Genomic DNA, 15,635 nt, shown 5'->3' with positions numbered 1-15,635 from the left:
TATATACACACACACACACACACACATATATATATATATATCTATATATACATACATACACACACACACACACACACACACCACACATATATATACCCCACACATACACATTATATATATATATATATATATATACACACCACACATATATACATATATACACACACACACACACACCACACATATATACACACACACCACACATATATACATACACACACACACCCTGCAGCCCGTTTTTCACACACACACACACACACACACACACACACACACACACACACACACACACACACACACACACACACACACACACACACACACCCTGCAGCCCGTTTTTCACTCACACACACACACACACACACACACACACAACACACACACACCCTGCAGCCCGTTTTTCACACACACACACACACACACACACACACACACACACACACACACACACACACACACACACACACACACACACACACACACACACACCTCTGGTGGCTCTGCAGTTGCAATGCCGGGCAGGCTGCAGCCCCATTGGATGGGAGCGGTCACGTGACCGCTCCTCTGCTTCCCCTCAGAGGTTTTTTTTTTTTTTTTTAAATGAGCTAGCAGCCCTTGTTTCCCGCTGCTGGCGGCCCTGATCGCGGCGCCCCTCTAGCCAAGCTGCGGCGCACCAGGGCGCCGCGGAGCACAGTTTGGGAAACACCTGATTCGGCAGTCTGTGGTAGCAGACATGAAGGTTTTGATAGCTGTGAAGCGTGGCCCCAGAGCAGGTTGAGGATTAGAGGATTAGAGGATTATTGCAAAAGCAAAGCGTTCCCAAAACACAGTGAGGGGTGGGACAGTATGGAAGTATTAGGGCATTGGTGTTGGACGCAGGCCAATGAGAGGTGTGCGGGGGCGGGCATTGGACGCAGGCCAATTAGAGTCAGTGAGGGGTGGGACGCAGGCCAATGAGAGGTGTGCGGGGCGGGCATTGGACGCAGGCCAATGAGAGTCAGTGAGGGGTGGGACGCAGGCCAATGAGAGGTGTGCGGGGGCGGGCATTGGACGCAGGCCAATGAGAGTCAGTGAGGGGTGGGACAGTGTGGCATTGGTGTTGGATGTAGGCCAATGAGAGGTGTGCGGGGGCGGGCATGGCCTGAGCAGGAGTGACAGGCCCAAGGTCCAATGCGATTGACCCTTGGGACGCAGACATACAGTAGCGACATATCTTATTGAACTAAATACCGGCGGCATGCCGGGATCTGCCCCAGCTGGCGGCTTTTGCTCGAATAAGAGCTGCCGCTGCTGTACAGTGATTTCACAAATATATAGTAGATATACAGTTGTGCACTCACAAAATGGAGGCTATCTTGTGACCAGAATATTTACAGTGACTGAGTGATTTTTATTTATCTAATAAAATTTAGCATATTCCTGTCTCGATATCTGTGTACCTGACTAGTCAGCTGCTCTTTCCAATCAGATGATAAGATTCTCACACACATGAAGTTTGGAAGACACAGAGTCAGAGCAGAAGAACTGGAGCTAACCCCAATGGATTCCTGCCACAAACAGTACCACCATGTGGACATAGATCCAAGAATAATATTGGACACCTATTTTGGTTCTGAAAATAATGATTTGCAAGAGGAGACAATGGAATATCCACTAAAACAACTGCATAAGGCATTCACATCAGGTATGTGTGTTTATTTTTGTTCTGGAAACTCAGGACCAGATTCACTCATCTCCATGAATCAGGGCAAACATGGTGATTTTACCTGAAATAAGAATTGATATTACTTTCCCTGAGACAATGACCCTTATTCACTGAGATAAGGATAGGCTAAAACAACACACATATTATACTTAAAGCATCTGCACTTTAAAAAATATGTATTATTATTTCCCCCTAGGTAGGAAGCAAGGAGTCTCTGGAGTAAACCCACTTTAATTAGGGATCGCCTGCTTCCCAAGATACTTCCAAAGTTGATGCCGGTTTCTCTGTTCAGACTAAACTTCCCGTGTCACGCGGGACAATATTAACCGTAAGGAATGATGTCACGGCTTCCAATTGGAAAGCGGGACATGGGACATTTAAACCGCCATACTGGGTGCCCGGCCAGAGCTGATACCGGCAGCCCCTTCCTAGGTAAGTATCTCCAGAAACAAGGAGACCCGGAGATTAAATCAATGTGGTTCAGTTCCGGAGACTCCTTTTTTTTTCAGAATAACATTACGGTATTTTAAAATTACTTGATGTTACTCCCATCCCTAGAATTGCTGATAAAATTGAATGAAACAAACTTGTATCAACTTTTTAATGGATTAACCACTTAGCAAACCATGGCTAGCTGCATGGTTGGGTTACTTAAGGGTTAATACTGTATATTAAATAGGGAATAAAAGTGAATTCAATTGACTTTGCAACAAAATTTGAAGCTGGGAAACTTTGATACAGTACTCCTCCAATCTGAGGCAGTCAGATATAACTTCAACTTTTCATTTAAAATATCAATAATATTGTTTTTCCAGCAAATAGGGATTCATCTTGTTATAATAACTAATAAAGATGGGTGACACAAGGTGTGAGAAATCAGAACCCACCAGAATCTTACATTGTAAACCCAAATCTAAAACCCTTAAGAGACCGACAGACAGACTTACAGATGTTTGGATGGATAGAAAGTTAGATGCCTCACTATTCCTTATTTAAATTTGTATAATCATATTACACCTGCTGTAATCAGTTGGTGATAGTTTTCAATATAAATACAATGTGACACAGAGACAGATACGTGTCAGTGACAGAATCCTCTTACTTAAAATATGTTATCAGGAATAATTACCTCTAAATTCCATGCTGCCTGTTACACCCAGGTATAGATCGACTGCACAATATATGTTCGTTAATAAAATCCCTACATATTCTATAGTAAGGTCTATAATTGCATTAACACAATCACTACATAGAGATCAACATTGAAGCTTCATATTTCTAAGATTAAATAAGCGGAGGCTGGATACATTATTGTTTAATCAGTATGATTTTCAGGACCTTTGTCTCTACGCTTTAGGTGGTGTCAGTGGAGATACACTAATTGATATCACCATGGGTCCGACAATTTTTCAACTCCTGTCAGCCAGCGAAATCTTCAAAGAGATTATTGTGTTAGAACATGTGGAAACCCACCATGAGGAACTGGAAAAGTGGCTGAAAAAGTATCCAGGGTCCTTTGATTGGTCTCATCTGTCCAAATATGTCTGTGACATGGAAGGCAAAGGGTAAATAGTCATTTGTAGTCCATTATTTGTTCCTAAAAGTTACAGTTTCTGCTTTATGTTGGGGTATGGTTGGTATAAATGCCACAAATGTCGCCCATGTTCAGAACATGTGTTAAATTAAGTTTCGGTTCCAATCAAAACGTACAGGTGGTGCATATAAAAATATAGGGAAAGGGCACAGAAAGAATCATGAAAAATGTAATCAGGTTTGATATAATAAATAAAACCTTAAAAATAAATTAGCCATTTAGTGCTGTTTTTGACTATTTACTGTTCAGTCCTCAGTTATTCAGCAGATCTATAAATGTTGTAAGAAAGTTGCTGTTATTTTGAGAACTTTCTAGATCCTGTTTAATTTATTTGTGAAATATATTACCTGTAAAAATACATTTAGATATTAGTCTCATTTTCAGGTAAGTCAAATGTGATACCAAACAGAAATGGTACAACAAATGGTATATGGATAATACAGGTATTTACTTTTTCTGCTTTATTTGTTGTACAATCCTGAACACCAGATTTGTTTCAGATCAGTACAAGCCTTGAGCCATACTAAGTAATCCCTAAAAACTCTGTAACAATTACTCCATCTGGTATGTGAAAATGCACATATGAATCTGCAGGGATGTACTGGATCCTAACTCATGCAGTGCCTGTTTCTCCTAGATATAAAGTTACACGGCTCTGTGAATGTGTACAATAATCACAGGCGCGCCAGTATACAGATGTAGCGGCCTTTCTTACTCACATTGCTGCGTTATGCTGGCATACAGTATTCTGTGATACTCTGTGTTATCACTGCCATTGAATCCTATGGAAACTGTATGGCATTCTGTATTACAAAGGGATATGTTGTTTTATTGGAAGGAACAATTTCCCTACTACATTTGTGTATTTAATGATAAAGAATTATAACTGATAGCACTGATACAATATTTTCATGTTCCTATCTTCCAGGGTGAAGCTGAGCGCACATGCGCACTCGTGCTTAGTGGGATCAAACACATTGTGATAATGTGTTTGTACTGAGTGTGCGGGTGCAGGTTCCCGTGAGCGCTCCACGCTTAGCTGCCTATCTAGACAAATTCTTTTGAAATTGTCGTGCTTTCCCCGGTCACAAGCACGGTTCTGCCAATGAGGGTGAACCGCACAAGTGACATCATGGCATGCCTGTGACGATCGAGCCCCTAAATAGTGTTGGTACTTAAGGGGTTAATGTGTAAACTGTGCGTAATAACTTGCATTCCCCTTCACCATCTGTATTTGTCCCAGATTGCAGCTGAATTTCCCAGCTGCAATGCGTATTAACGGTGTGTCCCCTAAATCATCTTGGGAGGGAAAGGGTTAACTGTATTGTGTGTATAACCCTGTGTTCCCTGCCCTAAAACACAATTCCTTCACTGGAAAATGTGTTTTAGAACTTGTCAATGTTTTTGCTATAAGTTATAATATAGAGCAGAGCTCACCAAATGGAGCTTTGATGGGATAAGTGTGGCAAGGGGAGGACACTTTAAGTCCTTTTGTGATGTCCTACACTTCCTGACCCCTGTGAATAAGTAACACAAGAGGTGAGACAATATGCTAACGCTAACATCATTATTTCTACTGTTTTTCAGTGAGGGTTGGCAAGAGAAGGAAGATAAAACAAGAAGAGCAGTGAAGCGTGTGCTAAAATGTGACCTCACCAAAGCCAACCCATCAGAACCAGTTGTGTTACCCCAAGTGGATTGTCTGTATAGTGGCGCGTGCTTGGATGTTTTTAGCAAACACCAAGATGAATATCGCAGCATCCTGAAGAACATGTCATCACTGCTAAAAGTGGGGGGGTATCTCTTACTGTTTGGATTTCTCAATATGTCATATTTCAAGCTGGGTGAGCACACACTGCATATTCTGACATACGATGAAGAATTTTTACATCAGGCTCTCAGTGACACAGGTTATATCATCCAGAGCTTAGATGTGTTTAGCAGTAAGAAGAAATCAGATCTTTTGGATTATGATCACCTTGTGTTTGTTGTGGCACGTAAGGAGAGGGAGATTTAAATGTGCATCAGAGTGACCCAATAGCAGGGACATAAGTAAGGCGTATAATCCTGATTTGATTGTTTAAAAACAAAGACAAATAAAGCATTTGAAAAATACATTTTTAATTGTTGCTTCAATGGGTGATGGTATAAATCTGTTTGCTCCGTAACCTTTGTGTGATATTAATGTGCATTAAACATGTTGAACCATTCTTAATTTTCCTTACCTCTCCCTTTGGCACAAGGTGATGAGTTTGCATACGTATGATAATATGCCAGCTGGGTCACAGGTGGAGGAAGCAGCATATTGGGAAACACAGAATTTCAGGTTATACATATATAGGTAACATGACTTACCCACGCCTTGAGCTGGACCCCTCTCCCATTCCCAATAGACATACCATACAACTTCTTGGGTGAAATTAACGGCCACAGCTTTATTTATTACACAGATACATACTGTATCTCATATGTTTCCCCAACTAGGGATATACAGATTGCTCTGCTCACACGTACCGGAGCTCGAGAGATACTGTACCCTCAGCTCGTGCTCATCTAGCCATTCAGTACCTTAGTCTGAATGCACAGATTCCAGGAAGGTCACCACCTCACCAACCGAGCCTAGTTTGGAAAGATACAGCCTTCCCCAAATTCCATCCGGAAGTCACCACCATTCCAGCCGCACAGCCTGGAATGGTACCATCTTTCCCAACTAAATAGTCCACCTCCCAGAGTAATATTACTCCCGCCAACACATATCCCAAGCTGCGACAACAACAGAGCCGAATCCTGATCTTTCATTTATACGTCGACATCAATCATGCCTTAAAAACAGGGTGGGTGTGTTAGACTTTAGTCCAGTAGATCCTAGAAGAAAATGGAAGCTAGGATTCCTCCCCCTTGCCCTAAGTACCCCTTACTTAACCCCCCCCCTCTGGCCTGACATCATGGCACCTTAGCAGTGGACCCCTCGACCTTAAGTCATGCAGCCCCTTCCTTAGAAGTCCAGGGATTTCTTGATTTATCCATGCCTCGAGCTTGATCCCTCTCCTATTCCCAATAATGCACCATACAAGTTCTTGGGAGAAATTAACGGCCACAGCTTTATTTATTACAACAGATTAATATCTCATATTTATCCCCAACTAGTGACCTGAACAGATTGCTCTGCTTAACACCTACCAGAGCTAGAGTGATACGCTCAGCTCGTGCTCAACTTGCCCTTCAGTACCTTAGTCTGAATGAACAGAGCCCTCATCGGAAGGTCACTTCGAGTGATGTCACTGCCGTGACGCCCAACATTCCCAACGCACGTTTCACGTGCCCACCACGCTTCATCAGGGTGAGGAGGGATAGCTATGACGTCACTCGAAGTGGCAGCATCCGATCACATCAGATGAGCAGGCTTGTATCGTGTAGCGGCATTTTGATCCAGACTATCACTAAATGTCTATTGTTACAAGAGTGGACTCTGTTATGGCATAGAAGGTTTTGCTTTATTACACTACCCTGATATCGCTAATTGCAACAACTCCTATACATACAGTGGTAATGTTCCCTATTTTTTCACATATAGAGAGCTAATTAGAGGTGGTAAATATCCTTGCAGTAGGGGTTTCACGGCTGTATCTTATGGGATCTACTAGGTTTCTCTACTGCCCGTGAATCCCTATTTCCACACACCACTATTAAAATAGATGTTTGTATTTACATTCTATACCTCTATGATAATATCAATGCTCTACTGCTACATGTTTATGGTTACAAAGGAGATTTTGTTATAACATAGAAGACTCTGTTACAATACTATGCATATATATTGTTACTTGTAATAAACTCACACACATGCAGTGTCTCTATCCCTCAGCTCACACACATGAGAGCTAATTAGAGGTGAGAAACACCCTTCTCTAAGGGGTTTCAAGGCTGCAACTTTGGTATTTACAGAGTTTTTCTATTGTTTGTGATCACCCTATCCTTTAACATCATAACCAACATAGATATGGGCAGTTATTTAGGGTACTATCATTGCACCTAGATACAATATTAGCCTATCTCTGAAGTTTCCTCCATTGCAAGCTATTTTTGTTTGGATGTTAAGATATGAATGGTTGAAGAGACTAACCAATTATACTTACCTTATTATTCCAACTATTCATATCGGCCACAACAATATGGGGATTTTTAATATTGTATCTGTGTTTTTAAAGGTCGATATAGACATAATAAAATGTTATTGTTTTTGATTTCTGCGGTGATTCTGGAATACTTACCAGTTTGTGCAGCATTTCTGCTGGACCATTTACTGTGTCCATCAGTACACTATATATGATTTGAGTGCTGTTTATAGAGGTTTGCCTTTCTGATCAAATTCTTTTTTTGATCAATACTCCCAATGGTATACATCCATGAGTTCTTAAGGAGTTAAGTTCAGTAATAGCCAAACCATTACATTTAATATTCAAGAACTCCATTTTCACAGGCTCAGTAGAGTACCACAAGATTGGCGTAAAGCAGATGTGGCGCCTATATTTAAAAAGTGAGTGTTAGGGACAGTAGGTAAGGCCAGAAACTGCATTTGTGTTAAACCATCCATTTTGTCTGTTCATAACCTGTTAAGATTCTGTAATCAGCCTTTTGCTGAAATATAATTTCTAATGTATTCAGCTTCTGACAAAATACATTTCCTCTTTCCTTGCTAAGATACTTTTTGTGTTGTCAGTTTCCTGCTGTTTTACATTAGTCAGTAAACAATAAGACTCTGAGAGAGGAAGGATAACCTAACATACTGTCGCGGCCGAGTTTATTCTAACATTTACCCGGTCTCGACCGCGACAGATACCGGGCGCACGCCGAGGTGTCCCGTGTGCGCGCCGGAGCCTCGGAGGATCGCCCTCCAATCAGGGCTTCCCCCTCCCTCTACGAGTCCGCCGGGACCCCTGAAGCCCCCCACCACCATCCCCCACATTACAGCAACCCAGGGCTCCCTCGGGGAGCCCTGGGCACGCGCGCAATGCGCGCACGCTCCCGATGAAGCGTGAACGCGCACCGATGACGCGCTGCACGCCGAGGGAAAAAAACGAGCAAGCCGGGAAACCTCCCGACTTGCGGCTCTAGCCAACTAAGGATAAAGTGTGCCGCCTCTGTAGTTGCTCGAAGAAATTCAAGGTTTTTGATAACAGACAATGAACAGGCTATGCATTTAGACAGTGCCTGTATAGGGAGAATTACGCCCCCAAATCATTCCCCTAATACTGTATGTCCTGCCCATAAATCACGCCTCTAATCTAAACCACACCAAAGCCACACCCAGGTTACACCTACGTTACGCCTCTAACCAAACCTTTCTTTTTTTTGTATAAAAATCTTTACCCTATGCTTAATAAACTGAGGCGGAAGGATTGAAACACTGTCTGTGTGTCGGTTCTTTCGCTTTCCCGGGCCTGAACGTTCATCAGATTGGAGATAACAGTGCTAGTGCGTGATAAAGCTTCCCGGGGGAGTCTGCAGCAGGGCGGTGCTGTGTGTTCGTATCCAGTCACAAGGCCTCAAGCCCTTTTGGCAGAGGAAAGGTTCCTCTCAGAAAGCTAGATCACAACTGGGGAATTTCAGAAATGTTAGCCTGACATAAATAGTGTGGAAGCTACTTGAAGGTTTACTACATGATAATATTCAGGAATACCTATTGAAAAACAAAATTATTAGTAATAATCAGCAAGGATTATTGAAGGATAGATCATGCCAAACTGACCTTATTAGTTTTGTTTGAGGGGGTAAGTAGGAATTTAGACAAAGGTAATGAAGTTGATGTGGTCTACTTAGATTTTGCAAAGGCTTTTGATACGGTTCAAAACAGGAGGTCAGTGTACAAAATAAAGCATATTGGACCTGGATTGAAAACTGGTTGAAGGATAGTCAGGCAACAGAGAGTTGTCATAAATGGAACTTTTTCAGGTTGGGCTAAAGTTGTAAGTGGAGTGACTCAGGGATCAGTACTGGGACACCTGATTTTTAACTTGTTTATTAATGACCTTGAGGTGGCAGAGAGCAAAGTCTCCATCTTTGCTGATGACGCTAAATTGTTTAAGTTAGAAGAATCAGAGCAGGATGTAATTTCTCTGCAGAAGGACTTGGGTAGGTTGGAAACTTGGGCAGGTAAATGGCAGATGAGGTTTAATACAGATAAATGTAAGGTTATGCATTTGGGAAACAAGCATAAACAGGCGACTTACAAATTAAATGGGGATAAATTAAGGGAATCCTTGATGGAGAAGGATTTAGGAGTGTTTGTAGACATCAGGCTTAGAAATAGTGCCCAAAGTCATCATGCAGGAGCTGCAAAGGCAAACAAGATCTTATCTTGCATTAAACGGGCAATAGATGGAAGGGAAGTAAACATAAATATGCCCCTTTATAAAGCATTAGTAAGACAACAACTTGAATATGGAGTACACTTTTGGGCACCACTCCTTAGAAAAGAGATTATGGAACTAGAGAGAGTGCAGAGAAAAGCCATCACATTAATAAAGGGGATGGATAATCTGATTTATGAAGAAAGGCTAGCTAAATTAGATTTGTTTACATTAGAAAAGAGGCATCTAAGAGGGGATATAATAACTATATTGTATACAAATATATTCTGGGACAGTATAAGGAGCTTTCAGAAGAACTATTTATTCCAAGGGCAGAACAAATGACTCAGGGGCATCCCTTAAGGTTGGAGGAAAGGAAATTTCACCAGCAACAAAGGAAATGGTTCTTTACAGTAAGGGCAGATAACATGTTGAATTAATTACCCATGGAGGCTGTGATGGCAGATACAATAGATTTGTTAAAAAAAAGGTTGGACATCTTTATAGAATGGAAAGGTGTACAGGGATATACAGTACCAAATAGGTAGACACTGGAAGAATGTTGATCCAGGGAGTCATCTGATTGCCAATTCATGGAATCAGGAAGGAATTTATTTTTCCCCTTATGAGATATCACTGGATGATATGTCACGGGGGTTTTTGTTTGCCTTCCTCTGGATAAATATACTGTAAGTGCAGATATAGAACTACGTATCTGTCGTCTAAATTTAGCATAGTTTGAACTTGATGGACGCATGTCTTTTTTCAACCTTATCCACTATGAAACTATGTAACTACCACCCTGTGCCAAAGGGAGAGGGGAGGAAAATTCAGAATGGTTCAACCTGTTTAATGAACATTAATATCACACAAAGGTTATGGAGCAAATGGAATGATACCATCACCCATTGAATGCAACAATTAAAAATTTATTTTTCAAAAGCTTTATTTGTCTTTGTTTTTAAAGGCATCAAACATCAGGATTATAGGCCGTACGTATGTCCCTGCTATTGGGTCAATCTTATCTACATTTAAATCTCCCTCTCCTTACGTGCCACAACAAACACAAGGTGATCATAATCCAAAAGATCTGATTTCTTCTTAATGATAAGCACATCTAAGCTCTGGATGATATAACCTGTGTCACTGAGAGCCTGATGTAAGAATTCTTCATCGTATGTCAGAATATGCAGTGTGTGCTCACCCAGCTTGAAATATGACATAATTAGACTGCCAAACTGTAAGAGATACCCCTTCACTTTTAGCAGTGATGACATGTTCTTCAGGATGCTGCGATAATTATCTTGGTGTTTGCTAAAAATATCCAAGCATCCACAGCTAAGCAGACAGTCCACTTGGGCAATACAACTGGTTCTGGTGGGTTGGCTTGGGTGAGGTCACATTTTAGCAATGTGATTTAAAAGGGGTGTGCTGCACTCCACAATGAAAAGATAAATACATACAGTTTACTGGTGCTGCTGGTTCAAGGAGGTACCTGTCAGGTATATTCCAAGGTAATACTCAGGAAAGAAGGATCCAACGCTCTACAGATTTCTGAATAAAGAAAATGTATTGTGCCACACAACGTTTCGACCAATAGCTCTTTCTCAAGTGACGAGGCATGAAACAACTGAGGATAAACCTAGTATGTATACCCTCAACCAAAGACAATACAACAGGGGAAAACAAGTGAAAAATCAACCCAGCTGACCCCAATCTGCCTCCCCTGATCAGTCCAATCATCATGCTTTTACCACAATAGCTCCTGAGAGCCTCTTTCTGCTGTTGCGTTTAGGTGACGCCTTTCTCCTTCTTTGTTGGACTCCTTCATCTCTATTCTCTTCTGCGCATGCATCGCCAGCGCTTGCATTCCAGCACTATCTTCTTCTGCATTACGGTCGGGTCTGACGTCATCCGGCACTTCAGAATTGTTCCTCCTCTTATCGCGATGTTACGGGGGCTGCTCAGACCTCTTATGAGCTTACAAGCCTTCCCTCCTCACATCCGAGGAGCCAAGGCAACGAAGGACGCAGGATTACTACCCAAGCCGCAATGTAGTAATATCTATGTATTTTTACAAGTAATTTATTTCACAAATAAATTAAACAGGATCTAGAAAGTTTTCAAAATAACAGCAAATTTCTTTCAATATTTATAGATCTGCCGAATAACTGAGGACTGAACAGAAAATAATTAAAAAAAAAACTGTAAGTGGATAGTTTATTTGTAAGGCTTTTTTAAAATTTATTATTTCAAACCTGATTACAATTTTCATGATTCTTTCTGTGTCCTTTCCCTATATTTTGGGGGTATGCACCTTGCAATCACTGTTCATATTGATTGGACCGGAAACTGAAATTAACACATGTTCTGAGCATGGGCGACTTTTGTGGCATTTATACCAATCGTTACCCAAGATGTAAAGCAGAAACTGTAACTTTTAGGAATAAATAATGGACTTCAAATGACTATTTACCCTTTGCCTTCCATGTCACAGAAATATTTAGACAGATGAGACCAATCAAAGGACCCTGGATCCTTTTTCAGCCACATTTCCAGTTCCGCGTGGTGGGTTTCCACAGGTTCTAACACAATGATCTCCTTGAAGAGTTCGCTGCTGACAAGAGATTAAAAATTGCCGGACCCATGGTGATATCAATTAGTGAATCTCCACCGGCACCACCTAAAGCATAGAGACAAAGGTCCAGAACATCATACTGATTAAACACTAATGTATCCAGTATCTTCTCATTTAATCTTTTGTCAGAGGATTCTGTCAATGGCATGTATCTGTCTCTGTGTCACATTGTATTTATATTGAAATCTATCACCAACTGCTTGCAGCATGTGTAATATGATTATTCAAATTCACATAAGGAATAGTGAGGGATCTAACTTTCCGTCCATTCAAACATCTGTCTTTCTGTCTGTCTGTCTGTCTCTTAAGGGTTTTAGATGTGGGTTTACAATGTGAGATGCTGATAGGTTCTGATTTCTCACACCTTGTGTCACCCATCTTTATTAGTTATTATAACAAGATGAATTCCTATGTTCTGGAAAAGACAATATTACTGATATTTTAAATGAAAAGTTGAACTTATATCTGACTGTCTCAGATTAGAGGGGTTATGTATCAAAGTTTCCCAGCTTCAAATCTGGTGCAAAAACTTTACCACATAAAAGCAAGGAGACATGTTTTATTATCCTAGTATTTCCCTCTTAGATTTAATTTAAAACATACTAGTTAAAATCAAATGTATTGAATAACAGTTGCAAATAGCAAAGCACTGAGACCCAGATTTGATGCTGTAATGTGACATTAATCTAAGTTAACATATCATTAATAGTAACCCTGAATTAATTTACTAAAGTTAAGAATGCATTACTACCCCAGCATTATTCCCTAAAAAGCATAGCTTAAATATTAATGGCTGTTAGTGAAAATAATATGCAATTAATATACAAATTATATGTTATCAGAACATAATATTAGCTCCATGAAGATTAAATGTTACATTTTTTATTTTACTTAAGTTTTTTATTAGTTTCCAACAGTTGGAATTGCTACAGTTTAGATATTCATTTTATCAGAAGTTAGTAACAACTCTATGTTTAGTTACTGTATGACTTAAAAATGTTACATTTTTAAGTCATAACTAAATATAGAGTTGTTACTGACCTGATAAAGTGAATACCTAAATTCGTTAATAGAAGTCGATTTAATTAACTTTTATTCCTAACCGTGCAGCTAGCCATGGGTTACTAAGTGGTTAATCCATTAAAAAGTTGATAAAAGTTTGTTTCATTCACTTTTATCAGTAAATCTAGGGATGGGAGTAACATCAAGTAATTTTAAAATACTGTAATGTTATTCTGAAAAAAGGAGTCTCTGGAACTGAACCACATTGATTTAAACTCTGTGGACTCCTTGTTTCTGGAGATACTTACCTAGGAAGGGGCTGCCGGTAGCAGCTCTGGCCGAGCACCCAATATGGTGGTTTAAAGGTCCCATGTCCCGCTGTCCAATAGGAAGCCGTGACATCATTCCTTACTGCTTAATATGGACCCGCGTGACACAGGACCTTTAAACTGAACAGAGAAACCGGCATCAACTTTGGAAGCATCTCGGGAAGCAGGGGGTCCCAAATTAAAGCGGTTTTACTCCGGAGACCTCCTGGTTCCTACCTAAGGGGGAAATAATAAAACATATTTATTAAAGCGCAGATGCTTTAAGTATATTATGTCTGTTGTTTTAGCCTATCCCTATCTCAGGGAATAGGGCATTGTCTCAGGGATAATAATGCCCATTCTTGTTTTAGGTAAATGTATGTTATTTGCCCTGATTTAGTGAATCTAGTCCTGAGTTTCCAGAACAGAAATAAACACACATACCTGATGTGAATGCCTTATACAGTTGTTTTAGTGGATATTCCACCATCTCATCTTGCAAATCATTATTTTCAGCACAAGCATAAGTGTCCAATATTATTCTTGGATCTATGTCCACATGGTGGTACTGTTTGTGGTTGGATTCCATCGGGTTTAACTTCTGTTCTTCTGCTCTGACTCTGTGTCTTCCAAACTTCATGTGTGTGAGAATCTTATCATCTGATTGGAAAGAGCAGCTGACTAATCAGGTACACAGACATTGAGATAGGAATATGCTGAATTTTATTAGATAAATAAAAATCACTCAGTCACTGTAAATATTCAGGTCACAAGGTATCCTCTATTTTGTGCAGCAATGTACCCATGAGTGCATCTGCATGTGTTCCACTGGTCTATAAATACAATATATATGCAGGGTGATAATGGGGAAAGGCGGGGTTGCAGACCTGCCGAAGACATGGAGATGAGCATACAGTTGTATTTACATTTGCATATTTGCTTTGCTGTGGAGGGTTTTTGTCACTTTTTTTACTCACCATAACTTAACTCAGTATTATGGTTGGCCTATCCTTTAGCTTCTTTGCATACCCAGTTAATCAACCCCACACTGATGAGACCCATTAAGGTCGAAACAGCTGTCTGTGGGTAGTTTTCTGGGTATGCACATTAACCCTGGCTGTGCTCAAAGCTGTGACCATGCAGAAAGCTTAAGCCTATAGGGAACCATGTTAAAAATGATTTTTGAAGCAAAAAATAGCACTGTGTGCTCATTTGCATGTCATTTCCCAGAATCCCTTGCTGCAGTGGAAGTGCTGTGTGCTGGGTGATAATGGGGTTTTACAGTCTCTGCCAAAACTTGTTCTTCAACTGCAGCAACAGTAACAGGTTCAGGTTCAGGCGGGGTTGCAGACCTGCCTAAGACATGCAGTTGTATTTACATTTGCATACATATATATATATATATATATATATATATATATATATATATATATATATATATATAAAGAGAGAAAAAAACTGCTGCGCTAGCTGGAATACCAAATAGTAAATAATGACAAATGCACAGTGATAATATACCAGAGGGATGCAGTCATGGGTTTTGGCTATTATGATTGTCTATTAATATATGTTAGTCTTTATTCTCAAATTATTTTGATGTGGGCACATTTTTCAGTTAGAACTTTGTATCAACGTTTTTTTTTTAAACTACCATTTTTTCTTGTTATGAATTATTGCACCAGCTTATCCTATTGGGTTATTTTAGTAACAAATATAACCAAGTACCATCTAATGATATGGGTCTATTTTTTTAAATAGCTACATAGATATTTAATTTACTCTTTACTTGATATATAACCAATACAGCTGGTGATTTCATTTCAAGACAAGGGGAGTATTCTCTTTGCACATGCCATCATCTGATAATCAATTAATTGTTATCAAGTGTGTTTGTTAGAAGGTGGGGCAATATTAGCTGCCTTTGTACCTGCCCCCGTATACTCCTTGACAGGCTTTCAATGACGTCACATCCGTTCTCCCCAAAGCCTCTGTCACATGGTCTACTAGAGCCAACCAGAGTAGGGATGTAGTTCCCACG

The 15,635-nt window shown here is 40.3% G+C and overlaps 1 protein-coding gene across 1 annotated transcript; it reads left to right on the top strand.

Moving 5' to 3' along the window:
* The first annotated feature begins 1,488 nt into the window (after positions 1 to 1,488).
* Positions 1,489 to 5,316, top strand: LOC142498086 (nicotinamide N-methyltransferase-like). The gene is made up of 3 exons (XM_075606592.1): positions 1,489 to 1,684; positions 3,063 to 3,270; positions 4,887 to 5,316. The coding sequence occupies exons 1-3, from the start codon at positions 1,489 to 1,491 to the stop codon at positions 5,314 to 5,316; spliced, it is 834 nt and encodes a 277-aa protein (XP_075462707.1).
* Positions 5,317 to 15,635: the final 10,319 nt, after the last annotated feature.

This window comes from Ascaphus truei, chromosome 6, assembly GCF_040206685.1.
Source record: "Ascaphus truei isolate aAscTru1 chromosome 6, aAscTru1.hap1, whole genome shotgun sequence".
NCBI lineage: Eukaryota > Metazoa > Chordata > Amphibia > Anura > Ascaphidae > Ascaphus > Ascaphus truei.
The sequence above is the reverse complement of the archived record's forward strand: the minus strand, read 5'-3'. Positions and strand labels throughout refer to the sequence as shown.

Excerpts from the sequence above, each read along its gene's own strand:
- LOC142498086 (XM_075606592.1), top strand. The coding sequence starts at position 1,489 with ATGAAGTTTGGAAGACACAGAGTCAGAGCAGAAGAACTGGAGCTAACC. Across the intron at positions 1,685-3,062 it reads GCATAAGGCATTCACATCAG|GTGGTGTCAGTGGAGATACA; the intron begins GTATGTGTGTTT and ends TCTACGCTTTAG. Across the intron at positions 3,271-4,886 it reads TGTGACATGGAAGGCAAAGG|TGAGGGTTGGCAAGAGAAGG; the intron begins GTAAATAGTCAT and ends ACTGTTTTTCAG.